This window comes from Oncorhynchus nerka, linkage group LG26, assembly GCF_034236695.1.
Source record: "Oncorhynchus nerka isolate Pitt River linkage group LG26, Oner_Uvic_2.0, whole genome shotgun sequence".
NCBI classification, from domain to species: domain Eukaryota; kingdom Metazoa; phylum Chordata; class Actinopteri; order Salmoniformes; family Salmonidae; genus Oncorhynchus; species Oncorhynchus nerka.
This window is the reverse complement of record NC_088421.1, coordinates 42,088,163-42,113,207: the sequence shown is the minus strand read 5'-3', so window position 1 is coordinate 42,113,207 and position 25,045 is coordinate 42,088,163. Positions and strand designations below refer to the sequence as shown.

Sequence of the window (25,045 nt, the reverse complement as noted above, 5' to 3'; positions counted from 1 at the left end):
AAGCAACACTTTCTAAACTTTGGTGTCCCTGATTTATGCTTCTGTAAAACTAAACTTATATTTAATATGACCAAGTAAGTAATGATGGTGGTCTTTGACTTTGTCTTAACTTGAATTAAGACTTATTCTTAGTCATATTCTTCACAACAGTCAACACTCACATTTTCTAAGCCCAGGTTTCATTCTGTTCTCTCCACCATGTTCCACACTGTAGCGGTAAGCAGAAGAACAGACAGTCCTTGAGTGATATACATGAACTCACACTCACGCACACACATATAACTTAGTCCAACCTATCTGAGGGGTTGGATGCATTCAGTTGAACAACTGACTCGGTATCCCCCTTTCCCTTTTCCCAATAGGTGGTAAGAATGTTTGTCTTAACTAGCCTGATAACGCAAACATGTCTGATATGAACATTGACATAAACCCTCTCCATACTTGAGTTTCTCCAGTCTGCAGTGTGGATCCTCCAGTCCAGCAGAGAGCAGTCTGACTCCTGAGTCTCCTGGGTGATTGTAACTCAGGTCCAGCTCTCTCAGGTGTGAGGGGTTTGATTTCAGAGCTGAGACCAGAGAAGCACAGCCTTCTTCTGTGACTAGACATCCTGACAGTCTGCAAAGAGTAAAATAATAAAACATTTAAAAAATGCTATTATTTTCTTTAGATACACGTATATTAGTGTCCTGAAACCTGCCATATCTATTCATAAATGAATGTATCATTATTATAAATGACAAATTATCAAAGTATTGCTTGAAGAGAGAAAAATAGAAATAACAAAATATTTGAGTAGACTGGCCAGACCAGTTTAAAAAGCGGTATCAGTCAAAAGACAGACAGTGAAGTATCAGATTTAGATTGTATTGAGTATACAGCCCACACCATATCTCAATGGTCACCCCAAAAGCCAATTCTTCCTTTGGCAGCCTTTCCTTCCAGTTCTCTGCTGCCAATGACTGGAACGAACTGCAAAAATCTCTGAAGCTGGATACTCATATCTCCCTCACTAGCTTTAAGCACCAGCTGTCAGAGCAGCTCACAGAGCCCCTGTACATAGCCCATCTGTAAACAGCCCATCTATCTACCTACCTCATCCACATATTGTATTTATTTATCTTGCTCCTTTGCACCCCAGTATCTCTACTTGCCCATTCATCTTCTGCACATCTACCATTCCAGTGTTTAATTGCTATATTGTAATTACTACGCCACTATGGCCTATTTATTGCCTTTTACCTCCCTTATCCTACCTCATTTGCACACACTGTATATATACTTTTTCTACTGTATTATTGACTGTATGTTTGTTTATTCCATGTGTAACTCTGTGTTGTTGTATGTGTCGGACTGCTTTGCTTTATCTTGGGCAGGTCGCAGTTGTAAATGAGAACTTGTTCTCAACTGGCCTCTGGTTAATAAATAAAGGTGAAATAAATCAAATAAAAAATCAAATATATTTTGACAGTGAAGCAGCATTTTTAATTTGGCTCTATAATCCAGCATTTTTAATTTGGCTCTATAATCCAGCATTTTGGATTTCAGATCAATTGTTTAATATGAGGTGACAGTATATAATGCCACTTTTATTTTAGGTTATTTGAATACACATCTGTTTCACCGTTTAGAAAAATAAAAGCAGAAGTCATAAATATTCTGACAAATTCACTCAAAGTGTAATAAAGTCATTAAATGTTTAGTATCTGGTCCCATATTCGTTCAACGCGACGACTACATCAAGCTTGTTTTGACTGTGTTTTGGGTGTGTGTCCAGCGTTTGTCCAGTGTGTGTGTGTGACTTGTGTGTGTGTATGTGTGTGTGTGTGTGTGTGTGTGTGTGTGTGTGTGTGTGTGTGTGTGTGTGTGTGTGTGTGTGTGTGTGTGTGTGTGTGTGTGTGTGTGTGTGTGTGTGTGTGTGTGTGACTTGTGTGTGTATATGTGTGTATATGTGTGTCGCTTAATATGAAACATTCTATCTCAAATCCAAAATGCTAGAGCCAAATTTAAAACTGTTAACTTCACTGTCCAAACACACATGGTATGGACTACAGTATGTGTGCCTGGTAAACACATGTGCATCTGGTGAACAGTTATCACTTGTTGACCAACTACAGGAATACTGACCTCAGGGTCTCCAGTTTACAGTAGGGATTCCCCAGTCCAACAGAGAGAAGCTTCACTCCTGAATCCTTCAGGTCATTGTTACTCAGATCCATCTCTCTCAGGTGTGAGGGGTTTGACCTCAGAGCTGAGACCAGAGGAGCACAGCCTTCCTCTGTGACTAGACAGCGTGACAGCCTGCAAAGAGTAAAATCATTTAAAAACCACAACACCATTATTTTCTTTAGATATATCAGTGTCCTGAAACCTGCCATATCTATTCATAAATGAATGTATCATTAGTATAAATTACAAATGATCAAAGTATTGCTTGTAGAGGGAAACATATAAAGTACAAAATATTTGAGTAGACTGACCAGACCAGTTTAAAAAGCAGTATCAGTCAAAAGACAGACAGTGAGGTATCAGATTTAGATTGTATTGAGTCCACATCATATCTAGTTTGACAGTGAAGCCAACATTTTAATTTGGCTCTATAATCCAGCATTTTGGATTTCAGATCAATTGTTTAATATGAGGTGACAGTATATAATGTCACTGTTTATTTGAAGTTATTTTCCTACATATCTGTTTCACTGTTTAGAAAAATAAAAGCACTTTATGTATCTCATCCCCCCCCATCTGAAGAAGTCATAAATATTCTGACAAATTCACTCAAAGTGTAATAAAGTCATTAAATGTTTAGTATCTGGTCCCATATTCGTTCAACGCGATGACTACATCAAGCTTGTTTTGACTGTGTTTTGGGTGTGTGTCCAGCGTTTGTCCAGTGTGTGTTTGTGTGCCCAGTGTGTGTGTGTGTGTGTGTGTGTGTGTGTGTGTGTGTGTGTGTGTGTGTGTGTGTGTGTGTGTGTGTGTGTGTGTGCGTGTCCAGTGTGTGTGTGTGTGTGTGCGTGTCCAGTGTGTGTGTGTCCAGTGTGTGTGTGTGTGTCCAGTGTGTGTGTGTGTGTGACTTGTGTGTGTGTATATACGTATATGCTGTGTGTGTGTGTCCAGTGTGTGTATGTGTGTGTGTGTGTCCAGTGTGTGTGTGTGTGTGTGTCCAGTGTGTGTATATGTGTGTGTGTGTGTCCAGTGTGTGTGTATGTGTGTGTGTATGTCCAGTGTGTGTATATGTGTATGTGTGTGTCCAGTGTGTGTGTGTGTGTGTGTGTGTGTGTGTATACGTATATGCTGTGTGTGTCCAGTGTGTGTATGTGTGTGTGTGTGTGTCCAGTGTGTGTGTCCAGTGTGTGTGTGTGTATATACGTATATGCTGTGTGTGTGTGTCCAGTGTGTGTGTGTGTATACGTATATGCTGTGTGTGTGTGTCCAGTGTGTGTGTGTGTCCAGTGTGTGTGTGTGTGTATACGTATATGCTGTGTGTGTGTGTCCAGTGTGTGTATATGTGTGTGTGTGTGTCCAGTGTGTGTGTGTCCAGTGTGTGTATATGTGTGTGTGTGTGTGTCCAGTGTGTGTGTGTGTGTGTGTGTCCAGTGTGTGTATATGTGTGTGTGTGTGTCCAGTGTGTGTGTGTGTATGTCCAGTGTGTGTATATGTGTATGTGTGTGTCCAGTGTGTGTGTGTGTGTGTCCAGTGTGTGTATGTGTAACTTCACTGTCCAAACACACATGGTATGGACTACAGTATGTGTGTCTGGTAAACACATGTGGATCTGGTGAACAGTTATCACTTGTTGACCAACTACAGGAATACTGACCTCAGGGTCTCCAGTTTACAGTAGGGATTCCCCAGTCCAACAGAGAGAAGCTTCACTCCTGAATCCTTCAGGTCATTGTTACTCAGATCCAGCTCTCTCAGGTGTGAGGGGTTTGACCTCAGAGCTGAGACCAGAGGAGCACAGCCTTCCTCTGTGACTAGACAGCGTGACAGCCTTCAAAGAGTAAAATAATTAAAAACCACAACACCATTATTTTCTTTAGATATATCAGTGTCCCGAAACCGGCCATATGTATTCATAAAGGAATGTATCATTACTATAAATGACAAATTATCAAAGTATTGCTTGTAGAGAGAAAAATATGAAGTACAAACTATTTGAGTAGACTGGCCAGACCAGTTTAAAAAACAGTATCAGTCAAAAGACACACAGTGGTGTATTAGATTAGGATTGTATTGAGTGTACAGTCCACATCATAGCTAGTTTTACAGTGAGGCCAACATTTTAATTTGGCTCTATAATCCAGCATTTTGGATTTCAGATCAATTGTTTAATATGAGGTGACAGTATATAATGTCACTGTTTATTTGAGGTTATTTTCCTACATATCTGTTTCACCGTTTAGAAAAATAAAAGCACTTTATGTATCTCATCCCCCCATCTGAAGAAGTCATAAATATTCTGACAAATTCACTCAAAGTGTAATAAAGTCATTAAATGTTTAGTATCTGGTCCCATATTCGTTCAACGCGACGACTACATCAAGCTTGTTTTGACTGTGTTTTGGGTGTGTGTCCAGCGTTTGTCCAGTGTGTGTGACTTGTGTGTGTCCAGTGTGTGTGTGAGTGTGTGTCCAGTGTGTGTGTGTCCAGTGTGTGTGTGTGTTTGTTTCCAGTGTGTGCATGTTCACGTGTATACATAACCACAGACACACACACTTCATTCATCATAACCACACACACACACACACACACACACACACACACACACACACACACACACACACTTAATTTGTGATTATTCAAACACATACGGTGTACAGCATATGTATATATATGAATAATTATGACTTCTTCAAATAGAATCAAATGGGAGAACTAGATACTTAAAGGGCTTTCATTTCTAAACAGTAAAACAGATATTTATGAATACCTTCAAATAAAAGGTTAGATACTCTGTTCTGTCGCTTAATATGAAACATTCTATCTCAAATCCAAAATGCTGGAGCATAGAGACAAATTTAAAACTGTTAACTTCACTGTCCAAACACACATGGTATGGACTACAGTATGTGTGCCTGGTAAACACATGTGCATCTGGTGAACAGTTATCACTTGTTGACCAACTACAGGAATACTGACCTCAGGGTCTCCAGTTTACAGTGGGGATTCCCAAGTCCAGCAGAGAGAAGTTTCACTCCTGAATCCTTCAGGTCATTGTTACTCAGATCCAGCTCTCTCAGGTGTGAGGGGTTTGACCTCAGAGCTGAGACCAGAGAAGCACAGCCTTCCTCTGTGACTAGACAGCCTGACAGCCTGCAAAGAGTCAAATATATTTCAAATCACTCTGCTATTCTTTGTGTTGAGTCATTTTGTTTCAAAGTGAGTAGATAACATGTTTCTAAACACTACTAAAGTAATCCTGATGGTGCCATGATTGAGAAAGATCATGTATGAATCATGAACAAGAATGAGTGAGAAAGTTACAGAGGCTACAACAAAACATGCTAACGTCTCACCATTACCCTCAAATAAAATGTGACATTCTGTACTGTCGCCTAATATGGAACATTCCACCTCAAATCCCAAAATTCTGCAGCACAGCGCCAAATTCAAAACTGTAAGCTTCACTGTCTAGGCCGTCATTGTAAATAATAATTTGTTCTTAACTGACTTGCCAGGGTAAATAAAGGTTACATTAAAAAAATATTTTTTTTAAACTGTTAACACTTGTTGACCAACTACAGGAATACTGACCTCAGAGACTCCAGTTTACAGTGAGGATTCCCCAGTCCAGCAGAGAGCAGCTTCACTCCTGAATCCTTCAGGTCATTGTTACTCAGATCCAGCTCTCTCAGGTTTGAGGGGTTTGACTCCAGAGCGGAGACCAGAGAAGCACAGCCTTCCTCTGTGACTCCACAGCCTGACAGCCTGACAAAGAGATCATCATGATTTCACAAACACACTGTTCATTTAACACCAGTAGTGTAGAAGTACAATGTCAGATGCATTTGGTTTATTCTCTCAAACAACATATAGATTCATCTTCCATCTCCTATAATTATATGGTCATTTTGTGATACTAATGTGAACATCAATGCATTGATTTAATATGTTTATCAATATAATATTATATATTATATAAATATTATAATACATATTTTTGTCTAAATTGAAAATGTCTTTCTTCCTGATGATTAGTACTTAAATGTCATGTTTGTACTCACAGAGCAACTCTGGAGGCTTTGACCACTGGCAGCAGCCTCAGCAGACCTTCCTCTGATCTGGAGTATTTCTTCAGGTCAAACACTTCCACCTCCTTCTCTGAAGTCAGCAGCACAAAGACCAGAGCTGACCACTGTGCAGGTGAGAGTCTGGCTTCTGAGAGACTTCCTGATCTCAGGTATCTTTGGATCTCATCCACTAGAGAATGGTCATTCAGTTCATTCAGACAGTGGAACAGATTGATGCACCTCTCTGGAGAGGGATTCTCCCTGATCTTCTCCTTGATGTACTTGACTGTTTCTTCATGGCTCTGTGAGCTGCTTCTTGTCTTTGTCAGTAGACCTCCTAAGTGCTTCTGATTGGACTCCAGTGAGAGGCCCAGAAGGAAGCGGAGGAAAAGGTCCAGGTTTCCCGTCTCACTTTGTAAGGCTTTATCCACAGCTCTCTTGTAGAGAGTAACGTCAGACTCGTATCTGAACAGAGCAAAAAAGTAGCTTAACATTGATTGCGGTTTGGCCATTAGATTCTTGTTGTTGTTGATGAATGAGAGGAACACATATACAGCAGCCAGAAACTCCTGAATGCTCAGATGCACGAAGCAGTACACCTTGTCCTGGTACAGCCCACATTCCTCTTTAAAGAGCTGTGTGCACAATCCTGAATACACTGAAGCTTCATTGACATCAATGCCAGCCTCTTTCAGGTCTTCTTCATAGAAAATCAGATTGCCCTTCACAAGCTGTTGAAAAGCCAGTTTTCCCAGTGACAGAATGCTCTCTTGATTCCAGTGATACTTTTCATTCTTCCATTTGGTATGAAACACCACAAGGTGTGTGTACATCTCAGTCAGAGTCTTGGGCATCTCTTCTCTCTTATGCTTCAGCATGTGTTCAATGACTATTGCAGAAATCCAACAGAAGACTGGAATGTGGCACATGATGTGGAGGCTCCTTGATGTCTTTATGTGTGAGATGATACTGCTGGCCAGGTCCTCATCATCACTGAATCTCTTTCTGAAGTACTCCTCCTTCTGTGGGTCATTGAACCCTCGTACCTCTGTCACCTGGTCAACACACCCTGAAGGGATCTTATTGGCTGCTGCAGGTCGGGTAGTTATCCAGAGGAGAGCAGAGGGAAGCAGATTTCCCTTGATGAGATTTGTCAGCAGAACATCCACTGAGGTTGACTCTGTGACGTCACAACAGATCTTGTTTTTCTGGAAGTCTAGGGGCAGTTGGCACTCATCCAGACCATCAAAGATGAACAGAACTTTGTACTTGTCGTAGTTGGAGATTCTTGATTGTTTGGTTTCCATTGAGAAGTGATTGAGAAGTTCAATCAAAGTGTGTTTTTCCCTTTTCATCAAATTCAGCTCACGAAAAGGGAATGAAAATACAAATTGAACATCCTGATTTGCTTTTCCTTCAGCCCAGTCCAGAATGAACTTCTGCACAGAGACTGTTTTTCCAATGCCAGCGACTCCCTTTGTCAGCACAGTTCTGATAAGTTTGTCTTGTCCAGTTAAGGGTTTGAAGATGTCGTTACATTTGATTGCAGTCTCTGGTCTTGCTTGTTTCCTGGTTGTTGTCTCAATCTGTCTCAGCTCATGTTCATTATTGACCTCTCCTGTTCCACCCTCTGTGATGTAGAGCTCTGTGTAGATCTTATTGAGAAGTGTTGGGTTTCCTTGTTGAGCGATCCCCTCAAATACACATTGAAACTTCTTCTTTAGATTAGATTTGAGTTCACGTTGGCAAATCTCAGCAAGCTCATCTGAATCTAGAAATAACACAAAGGATAATAATATATCTGTTTTAATGCTTACAGTATTTTAGGATTGTGTTCTAAAGTTGTACATTACAATATTTTATTCTCTTTACTGTGTAATTAAATGTGTAAATGTTTTCATAATGCATTACACAGTGGTGTGACTGATTTATATAATTATTGGTATTAGTGATGGTATTGTTCATGTTATCTCTCTCTCGGTCTCTATCTGTCTCTCATCTTCTCTCTGTCTAAATGATTCAACATAACACATCCTTGCTTCTACTTGATGAGGTCACTAGGGGTTGTGTTAAGGCTGCTATTTCATCATTGAGTTACACAGCTACTTTAGCTGTACTTTAGCTACAGCTTTTAAATGTTTGTACTTTTCTCCAGTGTGTCAGCAAGCTCCTTCTGGTTCATTTTCCTCAGGATGTGCAGTGTGATCTTCAGAGCCCCCTCTCTGGCAATTCTCTCCTGCTTCTCATCTTCAGCATCCACCACTTCCTTATCCTGCTTCTGACTCTCAAAGCCTTCTGGGAGTTCTGGACCAAGAATCCTCTTAAACATCTTCAGCTCATTCTTCACAAATGTCATAATATTCTCTTCAAGCAACTGAAATAAATAAAGTAAATAAGTTAAGCAAGAGAAGAAACACTTTCTCATCAACACATTAATGAATGATTGACAGATCAACTTGACTTGATGTAAACCAAAACAAATGTACATAACAGGACCACATACATTGAATATGGAGGTCAGGTCTATATGTTGACCCTGGGAAGACTGACCACTGAGAATCTCTGACTCTGATCTCTCCTGTTGGTTGCTGTGGACAAAACATGAGATTATATCTCCTCATCCAGGGAGGTCACACACACACACACACACACACACACACACACACACACACACACACACACACACACACACACACACTGTTAATTGTTTTAGGACTATGGAAATGGGGGGGAAAGGATTAGCATATGGATTATGAAAACGGCAAAAGTAAATGGGAAATGGTGGAGAAATAAAAGTGTTGTTTAACTCACTGACCATGACCCATGAGTTATTCTTACCTTTGTTCAGTAGAAAAGTCTCCATCTCTAAACATTATAGGAGGATCCATAGACTCATCACTCTTCATGGACACACAGCTGGGTACAGGGGATGCTGGTCTCTCCTGCTTGATTAGACTTCAACACAACAGAGACAAACATTACATCTCTCATCTACTCCGAGTTCAGATGGGAAAACATAAGAAGAGTTTAATTCCAAATGTTGAATTAAATTAGCTTATATTGTTCAAAGAAATTCTGAAAGAGATTGGTGTGTTTTGTCACTATCTAATCATGGCATTGGGTTGTTCAATGACAGACATGTATTTGTTTAAAATCTATCAATTCATGGTTTCATTTGAGACAAATATATATATATATATTGTTAAATGTAAGTAGTACTGCTTGGTTTTACACAGTCAAATGTAACAAATACAGTGGGGCAAAAAAATATTTAGTCAGCCACCAATTGTGCAAGTTCTCCCACTTAAAAAGATGAGAGAGGCCTATAATTTTCATCATAGGTACACTTCAACTATGACAGACAAAATGAAGGAAAAAAATCCAGAAAATCACAATGTATGAGTTTTAATGAATTTATTTGCAAATTATGGTGGAAAATAAGTATTTGGTCACCTATAAACAAGCAACATTTCTGGCTCTCACAGATCTGTAACTTCTTCTTTAAGAGGCTCCTCTGTCCTCCACTCGTTACATGTATTATCACCTTCTTCAACCCACGACGGCCGTTACAGAATTTTTTAGTAACTGCAGATATGCAGGTAATTTCTAAGGGCCTTAAGTAAAATGATGGTCTTGAAGATTTGCACAAACATGACAGATATGGCAAACCTGCAACTCCATATTTGGAAGCGCTTAGATCACCTGACTTTTGGCAGGGATTTGACGACAAGAAAAATACAAAAAGTTCTCACGTGATTTGTAGTCGTAGAAAAAAAGTTGCGCTGTACACCCGTTCATCACCCAAATAGTTGAATTAGCTGGCCAGTGTGATAACACCAATACATTTGGCATGATTTTGATCCCATACATATCCTTCACATTTAGTGGTGTTATCATTTGGGTGATGAACGGGTGTACACCACAATAGTGTTGCAAATATAGAGTAATCTAGGGCTTTGGTTTTGATTATTTACGTTGGACATACTATGGTTACATACATGGTTAACATATTATGGTTACCATAGTTTTTGCTACCTTGAAAGGCAGGCATCAACATTGCCGAACGAGGGGTACAAACCTTTTTTCTATTAACACAAATCGCTTTCTATTTCTATTCGTGACCTTTAGATATTTCTTGTCATCAAATCCCTGCCAAAAGTCAGCTCTTCCAAACATGGAGTTGCAGGTTTACCATATCTGTCATATTTGCGCATATCTCTCCTATGTGCAAGTCTTTAAGGCAGTCAGTTTACTTAAGGCCTTTGGAAATGACCTGCATTTCTGCAGTTATAAAAATAAATGTAATGCAATACATCGATTTACAAATACAAATCAAAAGGTGTTTGTTTGTGGACAGTGAACTGCATTTGTGGATTGGTGATTTACATTTGTGGATTGGTGATTTACATTTGTGGATTGGTGATTTACATTTGTGGATTGGTGACTTACATTTGTGGATTGGTGACTTACATTTGTGGATTGGTGATTTACATTTGTGGAATGGTGACTTACATTTGTGGATTGGTGACTTACATTTGTGGATTGGTGACTTACATTTGTGGATTGGTGACTTACATTTGTGGATTGGTGACTTACATTTGTGGATTGGTGATTTACATTTGTGGATTGGTGATTTACATTTGTGGATTGGTACTTATTTGTACAGATCATGATACACAAATACAAAATGCGGTAAATTCATAATATATTTAGCATTTTATTGATCCCATAGAAAGACACATCTTAAAACAGCCTAAAATCCATCGCTATCTGGAAACTGTGTCAGAGTGACTTACAATACAAGTTACCGTACTGTAGTGTATTCAAGCTTTAAAAAAGACTTCTATTGTTTGTAATTTCCAATTTAAAAAATGTCCATCTTAATTAGCCTTAACACATATTTGTAATGCGTTATAAAACACATAATAGATCACATGTCCTGTTGCTGCAGGATTATTTCCCTGCTGTGCGAAACTGGGTCAAATTAACATCTATCTGTAAGTGCATTCATCTTAAGATATCTAGGTGACACAATCACATATCACAGTCAAATAATCAGGATACCAACATTCCATTCCAGTTAAACATTGGGGATATAGCTTTTTACAACAACAAAAAACTACTTTCATACACATCTAAAAACTATTAATAAAACATTTTGAGAACAGTAATATTGAATGTACCCACGAGCAATAATGTCTGATGAAAAAACTAATGTGAAAGAATTGTGGATATAGGTTTTTGGAAATAAACATAATAAATTCTTAAAGAAAATGGTCATCTCACCTCTTAGCTTTGGTGTCATGTTCCCCAGAGAGACTCATTTTAGAGGCAGGGACCCCTTCCCCTCTCTCCCCAGAGAGACTCATTTTAGAGGCAGGGCCCCCCTCCTCTCTCTCCCCAGAGAGACTCATTTTAGAGCACTGACCCCTAAACAGAGATCCAGCATGTTGGTTGTGGTTAACACAATGACAACTAATTATTTAATGTCAATCGTTCTCATTTATTCATTGTCTCTTATAAATAAAACATGAACTAATAGATACATCCAAATAGTTAAGGGACTTAATGCAATTACATGAACATCACTTCTCCATGGTAACTGTCAATAATAATAATATTCACTGTTTGTTAAGGTAGTTATAGACAGTGTGGAAACACAAGGCCATGTCTCACACTTATTTTTATAAAATTTTATCAATTTATTGTCTTTTAATTGGTTATTTTCTAAACGTATCTGAGAATGTAGACCGAAGGGCTAAAATGGGCATGATTGATCTGAGGGGGAAATCATTGAGGTTTTTTTGCAACAAGTAAGAGATTTTTATATTGAGTAAAGCAGGCTAGGTTGAAATGTGCGACAGTGGTTTGTTAGTGATATTCAGATGAATGTCTTTACCTCGGCTATAGCCTACATATCCTAGATGACCAGCCTAAACCTGTTCAGATCAGTTCACATAATATACTGGCCTACCAGTAAGTAGCAGGACAGAGCATGTACACTATACTGTATATACAAAAGTATGTGGACACCCCTTCAAATGAGTGGATTAGGCTATTCTAGCCACAGCCGTGACTGACAGGTGTATGAAATTAAGCACACAGCCATGCAATCTCCATAGATTGGCCGGTACTGAAGAGCTCAGTAACTTTCAACGTGGCACCGTCAAAAAGTCAATGTGTCAAATCTCTGCCCTGCTAGAGCTGCCCCGATCAACTCTAAGCGCAGTTATTGTGTAGCGGTTACGTCTAGGAGCAACAACGGCTCAGTCGCGAAGTGGTAGGCCACACAAGCTCACAGAACGGGACCGCAAAGTGCTAAAGCACATGAGAGTCGTCTGTCCTCGGTTGCAACACGCACTACCAAGTTCCAAACTGCATCTGGAAGCAATGTCAGGACAAAAGCTGTTTGTCGGGAGCTCCATGAAATGGGTTTCCATGGCTGAGAAGCCGCACACAAGACTAAGATCACCATGTGCAATGCCAAGCATTGGCTGGAGTGGTGTAAAGCTTGTCGCCATTGGACTCTGACTCTGATCTCTCCTGTTGGTTGCTGTGGACAAAACATGAGATTACATCTCCTCATCCAGGGAGGTCTCACACACACACACACACACACACTGTTAATTGTTTTTGGACTATGGAAATGGGAAAAAAAGGATTAGCATATGGATTATGAAAACAGCAAAAGTAAATGGGAAATGGGAGAGAAATGACAGTGTTGTTTAACTCACTGACCATGACCCATGAGTTCTTCTTACCTTTGTTCAGTAGAAAAGTCTCCATCTCTAAACATTATAGGAGGATCCATGGACTCATCACTCTTCATGGACACACAGCTGGGTACAGGGGAGGCTGGTCTCTCCTGCTTGATTAGACTTCAACACAACAGAGACAAACATAACATCTCTCATCTACTATGAGTTCAGATGGGAAAACATAAGAAGAGTTTAATTCCAAATGTTGGTAAATTAGCTTTTATTGTTCAAAGAAATTCTGAAAGAGATTGGCGTGTTTTGTCACTATCTAATCATGGCATGGGGTTGTTCAATGACAGACATGTATTTGTTTAAAATCTATCAATTCATGGTTTCATTTGAGACAAATATATATATATATATTGTTAAATGCTAAACATCTTCCTCAATCTCAGAGAAGTAAGTAGTACTGCTTGGTTTTACACAGTCAAATGTAACAAATAACTACATTTTTTATAAAGAGCTGTACAAATGATAGATCTGTGACATCAATATTTATATTTATATGCAAAACTTAACAAATAATGATATACAGTAATCTGTATGTAAAATATTTACTTTTGAATTTAGCAGATGTTTTCATCCAGGGCCCGGTTTCACAACGGCATCTTAAGGCTAAATTCATCATTAAAACCTTCATAGGAGCATTGTGAAATCTCTGAGTGGTTTCCCAAAACCATCAAAAACGCTCAAAATCTAACACCTGCCCTTGACCAAGCATAGAACAGCTAAGGTCATTGGTAGATGCTTTTTCGCCCTCCCGCATCATTTTATACACAAAAGAGCTCAGTTAAAAATAGAATCACCAGTGGTAAAGGGCGCTGTACTGCAGCGCCAGCTGTGCCACCAGAGACTCTGGGTTCACGCCCAGGCTCTGTCGTAACCGGCCGCGACCGGGAGGTCTGTGGGGCGACGCACAATTGGCCTGGGTTAGGGAGGGGTTGGCCGGGAAAGGGATATCCTTGTCTCATTACGCACCAGCGACTCCTGTGGCGGGCCGGGTGCAGTGCAAGCTAACCAAGGTTGCCAGGTGCACAGTGTTTCCTCCGACACATTGGTGCAGCTGGCTTCCGGGTTGGATGCGCGCTGTGTTAAGAAGCAGTGCGGCTTGGTTGGGTTGTGTATTGGAGGTCGCATGACTTTCAACCTTTGTCTCTCCCGAGCCCGTATGGGAGTTGTAGCGATGAGACAAGATAGTAATTACTAAACAATTGGATACCATGAAATTGGGGCGAAAATGGGGTAAAAAATGTTTTTTTTAAATAATAAAATAAAATAGAATCACATGGTTACTCTGTCTCTCTGTGACTTCTGATCATTTCAGTACATAGTTGACTACAAATACAAAGTTGCAAGTGTCTTTGAAATGTATAGAAACAAGCGATGTATAAAATTATGCTTCAAATGAAAGCTCAGATGACTGCATTAAAATATTAACAGTAGGCTATAGACCTATTTCAATCATATTGAAATACATTTCATGGTCAATCAATTGAGCTAAATGTTGCTTCTTGTAGACTACGGTCTGTAATTTGCCTCAGTACATTTTTATTGGGTAAGCATTAGAATAAGCCGCCTCAATATTTTCAGGCGTAGGCGATAATATCTCTCTAGGAGCTGATCCATCATCAGTATTGTGAAATAATTATAATGTTAAGGAAAGATGTGAATGGAGAAAACTGATTCAATCCGCTAAATAACAATATGCTCCAACAACGCTCTTAGTGACTGTTCTCTCTGCGTGATGCATGGGAAACACATGTCACATCTTCAGCCGTTGTAGGAAAGATATGGGATCAATAAAATGCTAAATGTATTGTGAACTTACAGCATTTTGTATTTGTGTATCATGATCTGTACAAATAAGTACCAATCCACAAATGTAAATCACCAATCCGCGAATGTAAATCACCAATCCACAAATGTAAATCACCAATCCACAAATGTAAATCACCAATCCACGAATGTAAGTCACCAATCCGTGAATGTAAATCACCAATCCACAAATGTAAATCACCAATCCACAAATGTAAATCACCAATCCACAAATGTAAATCACCAATCCACAAATGTAAATCACCAATCCACAAATGTAAATCACCAATCCACAAATGTAAATTCCACAAATGTAAATCACCAATCCACAAATGTAAATCACCAATCCACAAATGTAAATCCATTTCCTCAAATGTAAATTACTATCCACAAATGCAGTTCACTATCCAATAACAATCACCTTTAAATTTGTATTTGTAAATCGATATATTGCATTTGAATGTGTCACGTTCTGACCTTAGTTCCATTTTTATGTCTCTATTTTTGTTTGGTCAGGGCGTGAGTTGGGGTGGGCATTCTATGTTTTTCTTTCTATGTTTTGTTCTGTGTGTCCTATTTCTATGTGTTCGGCCTGGTATGGTTCCCAATCAGAGGCGGCTGTTTATCGTTGTCTCTGATTGAGAACCTAACCGTAGCCTGTTCCCACCTGGGTTTGTGGGTAGTTGCTTTCTGTTTTTGTGTCTGCACCAGACAGAACTGTTTCGGTTGTTCTCTTTGTTTTGTTTTTTATTCATTTAGGCCAGCAGCATACCACCCTGCATACCACTATTGGCTTTCTTCTGAAGCTAAGCAGGGTTGGTCCTGGTCAGTCCCTGGATGGGAGACCAGATGTGGCTGGAAGTGGTGTTGGAGGGCCAGTAGGAGGCACTCTTTCCTCTGGTCTAAAAAAAATCTCCCAATCTCCCAGGGCAGTGATTGGGGACACTGCCCTGTGTAGGGTGCTGTCTTTCGGATGGGACGTTAAACGGATGTCCTGACTCTCTGAGGTCATTAAAGATCCAATGGCACTTATCGTAAGAGTAGGGGTGTTAACCCTGGTGTCCTGGCTAAATTCCCAATCTGACCTTCAAACCATCACAGTCACCTAATAATCTCCTGTTTACAATTGGCGTATTCATCCCTCTCCCCTGTAACTATTCCCCAGGTCGTTGCTGCAAATGAGAACGTGTTCTCAGTCAACTTAGCTGGTAAAATAACAGATAAATAAATGAAATAATATTCCGTGTTCAGTTGCACCTTGGTCCTCACCTTCTTCAACCCATGACGGACGTTACAGAATTTTTAATAACTGCAGATATGCAGGTAATTTCTAAGGGCCTTAAGTAAAATGATTGTCTTGAAGATTTGCACAAACATGACAGATATGGCAAACCTGCAACTCCATATTTGGAAGCGCTTAGATCACCTGACTTTTGGCAGGGATTTGACGACAAGAAAAATACAAAAAGTTCTCACGTGATTTGTAGTCGTAGAAGAAAAGTTGCGCTGTACACCCGTTCATCGCCCAAATAGTTGAATTAGCTGGCCAGTGTGATAACACCAATACATTTGGCATGATTTTGATCCCATACATATCCTTCACATTTAGTGGTGTTATCACGCTGGCCAGCTAATTCAACTATTTGGGTGATGAATGGGTGTACACCACAATAGTGTTGCAAATATAGAGTAATCTAGGGCTTTGGTTTTGATTATTTACGTTGGACATACTATGGTTACACACATGGTTAACATATTATGGTTACCATAGTTTTTGCTACCTTGAAAGGCAGTGTAACGGCGTTCTTCGTTTGTTGAAAGATTTATATATAATATAAACCCATGTCACACCCTGGCCTGACCAAATAATAAAGAAAACACAAAATACTAAGACCAAGGCGTGACAGAACCCCCCCCCTAAGGTGCGGACTCCCGGACGCACCTCAAAACCATAGGGAGGGTCCGGGTGGGCGTCTGTCCATGGTGGCGGTTCCGGCTCGGGACGTGAACCCCACTCCATTAATGTCCTAGTTCCTCCCCTTCGCGTCCTGGGATAATCCACCCTCGCCGCCGACCATGGCCTAATAGTCCTCACCCAGAACCCCACAGAACTGAGGAGCAGCTCGTGACTGAGGGGCATCTCGGGACTGAGGGGCAGCTCGGGACTGAGAGGCAGCTCGGGACTGAGGCAGCTCGGGACTGAGGGGCAGCTCGGGACTGGGGGGCAGCTCGGTACTGAGGGGCAGCTCGGGACTGAGGGGCAGCTCGGGACTGAGGCAGCTCGGGACTGAGGGGCAGCTCGGGACTGGGGGGCAGCTCGGAACTGAGGGGCAGCCCGGAACTGAGGGGCAGCCCGGAACTGAGGGGAAGCTCGGGACTGAGAAAAAGCCCAGTACTGAGAGGAAGCCCAGTACTGAGAGGAAGCTCAGGTAGGTAGTAGGCTCCGGTAGATCCTGGCTGGCTGGCGGATCTGGAAGATTCAGGCTGACTAGCAGATCTGGAAGATTCTGGTTGACTGGCAGATCTGGTAGAATCTGGTTGACTGGCAGATCTAGAAGATCATGGCTGACTGGCAGATCTAGCTGCTCTATGCAGACTGGCAGATCTGGAAGAGACTGGTTGACTGGCAGATCTGGAAGAATCTGGTTGACTGGCAGATCTAGAAGATCATGGCTGACTGGCGGATCTAGCTGCTCTATGCAGACTGACAGCTCTGGCTGCTTCATACAGACTGACATCTCTGGCTGCTTCATGCAGACTGACAGCTCTGGCTGCTTCATGCAGACTGACAGCTCTGGCTGCTTCATGCAGACTGACAGCACTGACTGCTCCATGCAGGCTGACAGCACCCTGCAGACTGGCAGCTCCTTGCAGACTGACAGCTCCTTGCAGACTGGCAGCTCTTTGCAGACTGACATCTCTGGCTGCTTCATGCAGACTGAGAGCACCTTGCAGACTGACAGCTCCCTCAGACTGGCAGGAGGCTCCGGCAGCGCTGTAGAGGAGGAAGGCTCTGATAGCGCTGAACAGGCGGGAGACTCCGACAGCGCAGGAGAGGAGAAAGGCTCTGGCTGCGCTAAACAGGCGGGAGACTCCAACAGCGCAGGAGAGGAGACAGGCTCCGGCTGTGCTGAACAGGCGGGAGGCTCCGGCAGCGCTGTAGAGGAGGAAGGCTCTGGCTGCGCTGAACAGGCGGGAGGCTCCGGCAGCGCTGTAGAGGAGGAAGGCTCTGGAAGCGCTGAACAGGCTGGAGACTCCGGCAGCGCAGGAGAGGAGAAAGGCTCCGACAGCGCTGGAGAGGCGGGAGGCTCCGACAGCGCAGGAGAGGAGGAAAGCGCTGGCTGCGCTGAACAGGCGAGGCGCACTGAAGGCCTGGTGCGTGGTGCTGGAACTGGTGGTACTGGATCGAGGACACGCACAGGAAGCCTGGTGCGGGGAGCTGCCACCGGAGGACTGGTATGTGAAGGTGGCACAGGATGGACTGGACCGTGAATGTGTACTGGAGAGCCTGAGAGCAGGACTGGCACAGGACGTGCAAGGCTAGGTAGGTACACAGGAGGCCTAGTGCGTGAGGCTGGCACATTTTTCACCAGCCGACTAACACGCACCTCAGGACGAGTTTGGAGCGCTGACCCAGGTGCCATTAAATCCCCGACATGATCCGTCGGACGAATATCGTATCTATAGCACCAAGCTAGCAACTCCCTCATTACTCTCCACTCCAATTTCCCCATTAACTCCTTCACAGTCTCCGCTTCGCTCACCTCTAACACCGGCTCTGGTTCTGGTCTCCTCCTTGGCTCCTCACGATTAACAAGGAGAGTTGGCTCAGGTCTGACTCCTGACTCAGCCACTCTCCCTCTGAGCCCCCTCCCAATACATTTTTGGGGGTGACTTTCGGGTTTCGCTCTGCGCCGCCGTGTCTTTCTTTTCGACTCCATTCGCCTATAGCCCTCTTCGCACTGTTCCAGCGAATCCCATGCGGGCTCAGGCACTCTCTCTGGGTCGGCCGTCCACCTGTCTATTTCTTCCCACGTCGTATACTCCAAGCCTCTGCTGTCCATAACGTCCTCCCTTCGCTGCTGCCTGTTAACACGCTGCTCGGTCCGAGTGTGGTGGGTGATTCTGTAAAGGCGTTCTTCGTTTGTTGAAAGAGAGTCAGACCGAAATGCAGCGTGGTGGTTACTCATGTCTTTAATGAATGAAAAGCGATACATGAAATAACTTAATAAATACAAAACAACAAACGGAACGTGAAACCTAATTACAGCCTATCTGGTGAACACTACACAGAGACAGGAACAATCACCCACGAAATACACAGTGAAACCAAGTCTACCTAAATACGGTTCCCAATCAGAGACAACGAGAATCACCTGACTCTGATTGAGAACCGCCTCAGGCAGCCAAGCCTATACAACACCCCTACTCAGCAGCAATCCCAAATACTACAAACCCCAATACGAAAAATACAATATATAAACCCATGTCACACCCTGGCCTGACCAAATAATAAAGAAAACACAAAATACTAAGACCAAGGCGTGACAGGCAGGCATCAAAATTGCCGAACGAGGGGTACAAACCTTTTTTCTATTAACACAAATCGCTTTCTATTTCTATTCGTGACCTTTAGATATTTCTTGTCATCAAATCCCTGCCAAAAGTCAGCTCTTCCAAACATGGAGTTGCAGGTTTACCATATCTGTCATATTTGCGCATATCTCTCCTATGTGCAAGTCTTTAAGGCAGTCAGTTTACTTAAGGCCTTTGGAAATGACCTGCATATCTGCAGTTATAAAAATAAATCTAATGCAATACATCGATTTACAAATACAAATCAAAAGGTGTTTGTTTGTGGACAGTGAACTGCATTTGTAGATTGGTGACTTACATTTGTGGATTGGTGACTTACATTTGTGGATTGGTGACTTACATTTGTGGATTGGTGACTTACATTTGTGGATTGGTGATTTACATTTGTGGATTGGTGATTTACATTTGTGGATTGGTGACTTACATTTGTGGATTGGTGACTTACATTTGTGGAATGGTGATTTACATTTGTGGATTGGTGATTTACATTTGTGGATTGGTGATTTACATTTGTGGATTGGTGACTTACATTTGTGGATTGGTGATTTACATTTGTGGATTGGTGACTTACATTTGTGGATTGGTGACTTACATTTGTGGATTGGTGACTTACATTTGTGGATTGGTGACTTACATTTGTGGATTGGTGATTTACATTTGTGGATTGGTGATTTACATTTGTGAATTGGTACTTATTTGTACAGATCATGATACACAAATACAAAATGCGGTAAATTCACAATATATTTAGCATGATATTGATCCCATAGAAAGACACATCTTAAAACAGCCTAAAATCCATCGCTATCTGGAAACTGTGTCAGATTGACTTACAATACAAGTTACCGTACTGTAGTGTATTCAAGCTTTAAAAAAGACTATCGTTTGTAATTTCCAATTTAAAAAATGTCCATCTTAATTAGCCCTAACACATTTTTGTAATGCATTATAAAACACATAATAGTTCACATGTCCTGTTGCTGCAGGATTATTTCCCTGCTGTGAGAAACTGGGTCAAATTAACATCTATCTGTAAGTGCATTCATCTTAAGATATCTAGGTGACACAATCACATATCACAGTCAAATAATCAGGATACCAACATTCCATTCCAGTTAAACATTGGGGATATAGCTTTTTACAACAACAAAAAACTACTTTCATACACATCTAAAAACTATTAATAAAACATTTTGAGAACAGTAATATTGAATGTACCCACGAGCAATAATGTCTGATGAAAAAACTAATGTGAAAGAATTGTGTATATAAGTTTTTGGAAATAAACATAATAAATTCTTAAAGAAAATGGTCATCTCACCTCTTAGCTTTGGTGTCATGTTCCCCAGAGAGACTCATTTCAGAGGCAGGGACCCCTTCCCCTCTCTCCCCAGAGAGACTCATTTTAGAGGCAGGGCTCCCCTCCTCTCTCTCCCCAGAGAGACTCATTTTAGAGCACTTGACCCCTAAACAGAGATCCAGCATGTTGGTTGTGGTTAACACAATGACAACTAATTATTTAATGTCAATCGTTCTCATTTATTCATTGTCTCTTATAAATAAAACATGAACTAATAGACACATCCAAATAGTTAAGGGACTTAATGCAATTACATGAACATCACTTCTCCATGGTAACTGTCAATAATAATAATATTCACTGTTTGTTAAGGTAGTTATAGACTGTGTGGAAACACAAGGCCATGTCTCACACTTATTTTTATACAATTTTATCAATTTATTGTCTTTTAATTGGTTATTTTCTAAACGTATCTGAGAATGTAGACAGAAGGGCTAAAATGGGCATGATTGATCTGAGGGGGAAATCATTGAGGTTTTTTTGCAACAAGTAAGAGATTTTTATATTGAGTAAAGCAGGCTAGGTTGAAATGTGCGACAGTGGTTTGTTAGTGATATTCAGATGAATGTCTTTACCTCGGCTATAGCCTACATATCCTAGATGACCAGCCTAAACCTGTTCAGATCAGTTCACATAATATACTGGCCTACCAGTATGTAGCAGGACAGAGCATGTACACTATACTGTATATACAAAAGTATGTGGACACCCATTCAAATGAGTGGATTAGGCTATTCTAGCCACAGCCGTGGCTGACAGGTGTATGAAATTAAGCACACAGCCATGCAATCTCCATAGATTGGCCGGTACTGAAGAGCTCAGTAACTTTCAACGTGGCACCGTCAAAAAGTCAATGTGTCAAATCTCTGCCCTGCTAGAGCTGCCCCGATCAACTCTAAGCGCAGTTATTGTGTAGTGGTTACGTCTAGGAGCAACAACGGCTCAGTCGCGAAGTGGTAGGCCACACAAGCTCACAGAACGGGACCGCAAAGTGCTAAAGCGCATGAGAATCGTCTGTCCTCGGTTGCAACACGCACTACCAAGTTCCAAACTGCTTCCGGAAGCAATGTCAGGACAAGAGCTGTTTGTCGGGAGCTCCATGAAATGGGTTTCCATGGCTGAGAAGCCGCACACAAGACTAAGATCACCATGTGCAATGCCAAGCATTGGCTGGAGTGGTGTAAAGCTTGTTGCCATTGGACTCTGGAGGATTGGAAACGTGTTCTCTGGAGTGATGAATCACGTTTCACCATCTGGCAGTCCAACGGACTAATCTGGGTTTCGCGGATGACAGGAGAATGCTACCTGACCCAATGATTTGTGCCAACTGTAAAGCTAGGTGGAGGAGGAATAATGGTCTGGGGCTGTTTTCCATGTTTCGGGCTAGGCCCCTTAGTTCAAGTGAAGGGACATAGTAACGCAACAGCATACAATGATTCTGTACTTCCAACTTTGTGGCAACAGTTGGGGAAGACCCTTTTCTGTTTCAGCATGACAATGGCCTGTGCACAAAACGAGGTCCTGACAGAAATGGTTTGTCGAGATTAGTGTGGAAGAGCTTGACTGGCCTGCACAGAGCTCTGACCTCAACCCTAGTGGGATTAATTGGAACGCCGACTGCGAGCCAGGCCTAATCGCCCAACATTAGTGTCCGACCTCACTAACACTCTTGTGGCTGAATGGAAGCAAGTCCCCTCAGCAACACTTCAACATCTAGTGGAAAGCCTTCCCAGAAGAGTAGAGGTTGTTATAGCAGTAATGTTCTAACACAGTGGAAAGCCTTCCCAGAAGAGTGGAGGTTGTTATAGCAGTAATGTTCTAACACAGTGGAAAGCCTTCCCAGAAGAGTGGAGGTTGTTATAGCAGTAATGTTCTAACACAGTGGAAAGCCTTCCCAGAAGAGTGGAGGTTGTTATAGCAGTAATGTTCTAACACAGTGGAAAGCCTTCCCAGAAGAGTGGAGGTTGTTATAGCAGTAATGTTCTAACACAGTGGAAAGCCTTCCCAGAAGAGTGGAGGTTGTTATAGCAGTAATGTTCTAACACAGTGGAAAGCCTTCCCAGAAGAGTGGAGGTTGTTATAGCAGTAATGGTCTAACACAGTGGAAAGCCTTCCCAGAAGAGTGGAGGTTGTTATAGCAGTAATGTTCTAACACAGTGGAAAGCCTTCCCAGAAGAGTGGAGGTTGTTATAGCAGTAATGTTCTAACACAGTGGAAAGCCTTCCCAGAAGAGTGGAGGCTGTTAAAGCAGCAAAGTGGAACCAACTCCCTATTAATGCTCATGATTTTGGAATTAGATGTTAAAACAAGCATTATTTTGGTCATGTAGTGTATATAGCCTAATCTATAGCCTAGGCCAGACATTTTCACAATATGTCCAATGCAGACCATCAGGTCGGTCGGCATGATAAGTGATCATAATGTAGCTCAAACCTACTTTGACTATTGAATGTCTGACGACGACCTAAATTTATAATAGTTAGTAGTCTACACACCACAATCAGCCCTTCAAATCAACAAATATATCCCTCTTCTAATGGTGCCAAGACATATGCGCCACAGTTTCAGACATTTTGTAACTGCGTAGGTAATATTTCTGATTGTCACTGGGCAAGTTCGTTTTCCATGGCCCGGTTACCCAGATGAGCAGAGTTTGCACATTGTAGACTATTATTGGTCCTGAAGTGAAATGTCCACTCACTCAAAGCACCGGGTCATGCCAAACGAACTGTCCCACTGGTGCAGGGCACAGAGTTCTAAACCCAGGCGCAACATCACAAGACTTCAGGGAATGTTTCATGGCACAACACCTTTATATAACAACAGTAACCAGAGGTTGGCGCTAACAGTCAGTTGCATGCCACAGCAGTAACTCATGACATTGTACGAATCTTGTTTTGTTTCAGGTTTGTAGTCCTCCTTCAAGACTTCTCTCTTACATTAATTTAGCTAAACATATACTTTACTGGAAACCAGGTTTAGTTGTATTTTTTTCCTCGAATGTGAATTACTGTAGTCCTTTAAAAATTGTAAACGGGCCTGCCCTACAAACCCAAAAAAGGTTTTAATTTGAGAATGTTCATTTGTATGCCTCAAATATTAAACTGTCTTAAAACATTTGATGATTAGTTGACTCAGGTGTGTAAGTGCTGGGCAAGAACAAAAGGACTGAGAAACCCTGAGATAAACATAAAGCCCTATAATGTAAATGCTCCTCCACCATCTTTACCAGACGTTTGACTGATAACATGTAGGTCTACTGACTAGTTTCCACTTAGAAAACTGCTGTCTGTCAGCTTCTCAGCTCAAGTAGCAGTTCTACTAACTAGTAATATCTCATTCCAAGTATTCATTCTCTTACTCTGTCCATTAGAATAGATTATTGTTCAGAAATACTTACTTTATTATTACTTCTCTCCAGATAGTGTTTTCTGCTCTGTCATCTCAAAATGGATTCTGTACAAAGGAACAAATGTACTTTCTGTTTCAGCTCGGTGGACTCCCACCCTGATAATAAAGTATTTCATTAGTATCTTCCACTAGATGGCAGTAAACACCTGCAGTATCTAGACTTTACAACAGTATGTGTTCCGTGTCTTGGTCATGGTGAATCCACTTCTCCATAAAGGCAGTGTACTAGAAATGGACTACAGTACGACATCGGAGGAACCGATGAAACAGACAGTATTCTGCCTTTTATGTATGAAAGGTTTTTCCAGCACACCGCAAACAGAGGATTTAAACGTCCCGACAACTCCCCCGGGATCCTCAACCCACTCGCTACACATTCCACCCATGCCACACCCTGGCCTGACCAAATAAATGAAGATAAACACAAAATACTTCGACCAGGGCGTGACAGAACCCCCCCAAGGTGCAGACGCGGACGCACACCAAAACCATAGGAGGGTCCGGGTGGGCGCCTGTCCATGGTGGCGGCTCCGGCGCGGGACGTGGACCCCACTCTAACAAAGTCTTAGTCCCTCCTCCTCGCATCCTTGGATAGTCCACCCTCGCCACTGACCATGGCCTAGTAGTCCTCACCCAGAACCCCACTGGACTGAGGGGCAGCTCGGGACTGAGGGGCAGCTCGGGACTGAGGCAGCTCGGGACTGAGGGGTAGCTCGGGACTGAGGGGTAGCTCGGGACTGAGGGGTAGCTCGGGACTGAGGGGTAGCTCAGCACTGAGAGGAAGCTCAGCACTGAGAGGAAGCTCAGGCAGGTAGTAGGCTCTGGCAGATCCTGGCTGGCTGGTGGTTCTGGCAGATCCTGGCTGACTGGCG

At 42.0% G+C, this 25,045-nt stretch overlaps 1 protein-coding gene across 4 annotated transcripts in view; it reads right to left on the bottom strand.

Moving 5' to 3' along the window:
- The window catches only part of LOC135564737 (NACHT, LRR and PYD domains-containing protein 12-like), a 33,002-nt gene extending 8,770 nt beyond the window's left edge, over positions 1-24,232 (bottom strand). For 2 of the 4 annotated variants that reach the window (XM_065010714.1, XM_065010711.1), the window contains exons 1-14: positions 24,163-24,232; positions 20,724-20,868; positions 12,995-13,111; positions 11,520-11,663; positions 9,072-9,188; positions 8,737-8,821; positions 8,379-8,607; positions 6,228-8,004; positions 5,758-5,931; positions 5,143-5,316; positions 3,821-3,994; positions 2,125-2,298; positions 442-615; positions 162-208 (exon numbers count right to left, since the gene is read on the bottom strand). In XM_065010714.1, the coding sequence (XP_064866786.1) occupies positions 162-208; positions 442-615; positions 2,125-2,298; positions 3,821-3,994; positions 5,143-5,316; positions 5,758-5,931; positions 6,228-8,004; positions 8,379-8,607; positions 8,737-8,821; positions 9,072-9,188; positions 11,520-11,663; positions 12,995-13,111; positions 20,724-20,851 (3,514 nt within the window). In that variant the 5' untranslated portion in view covers positions 20,852-20,868; positions 24,163-24,232. Of the gene's footprint in view, positions 1-161; positions 209-441; positions 616-2,124; positions 2,299-3,820; positions 3,995-5,142; positions 5,317-5,757; positions 5,932-6,227; positions 8,005-8,378; positions 8,608-8,736; positions 8,822-9,071; positions 9,189-11,519; positions 12,787-12,994; positions 13,112-20,723; positions 20,869-24,162 lie in introns of all 4 variants that reach the window. The other 2 variants (XM_065010713.1, XM_065010712.1) reach the window with 2 other exon arrangements.
- Between the last annotated feature and the right edge of the window lie 813 nt (positions 24,233-25,045).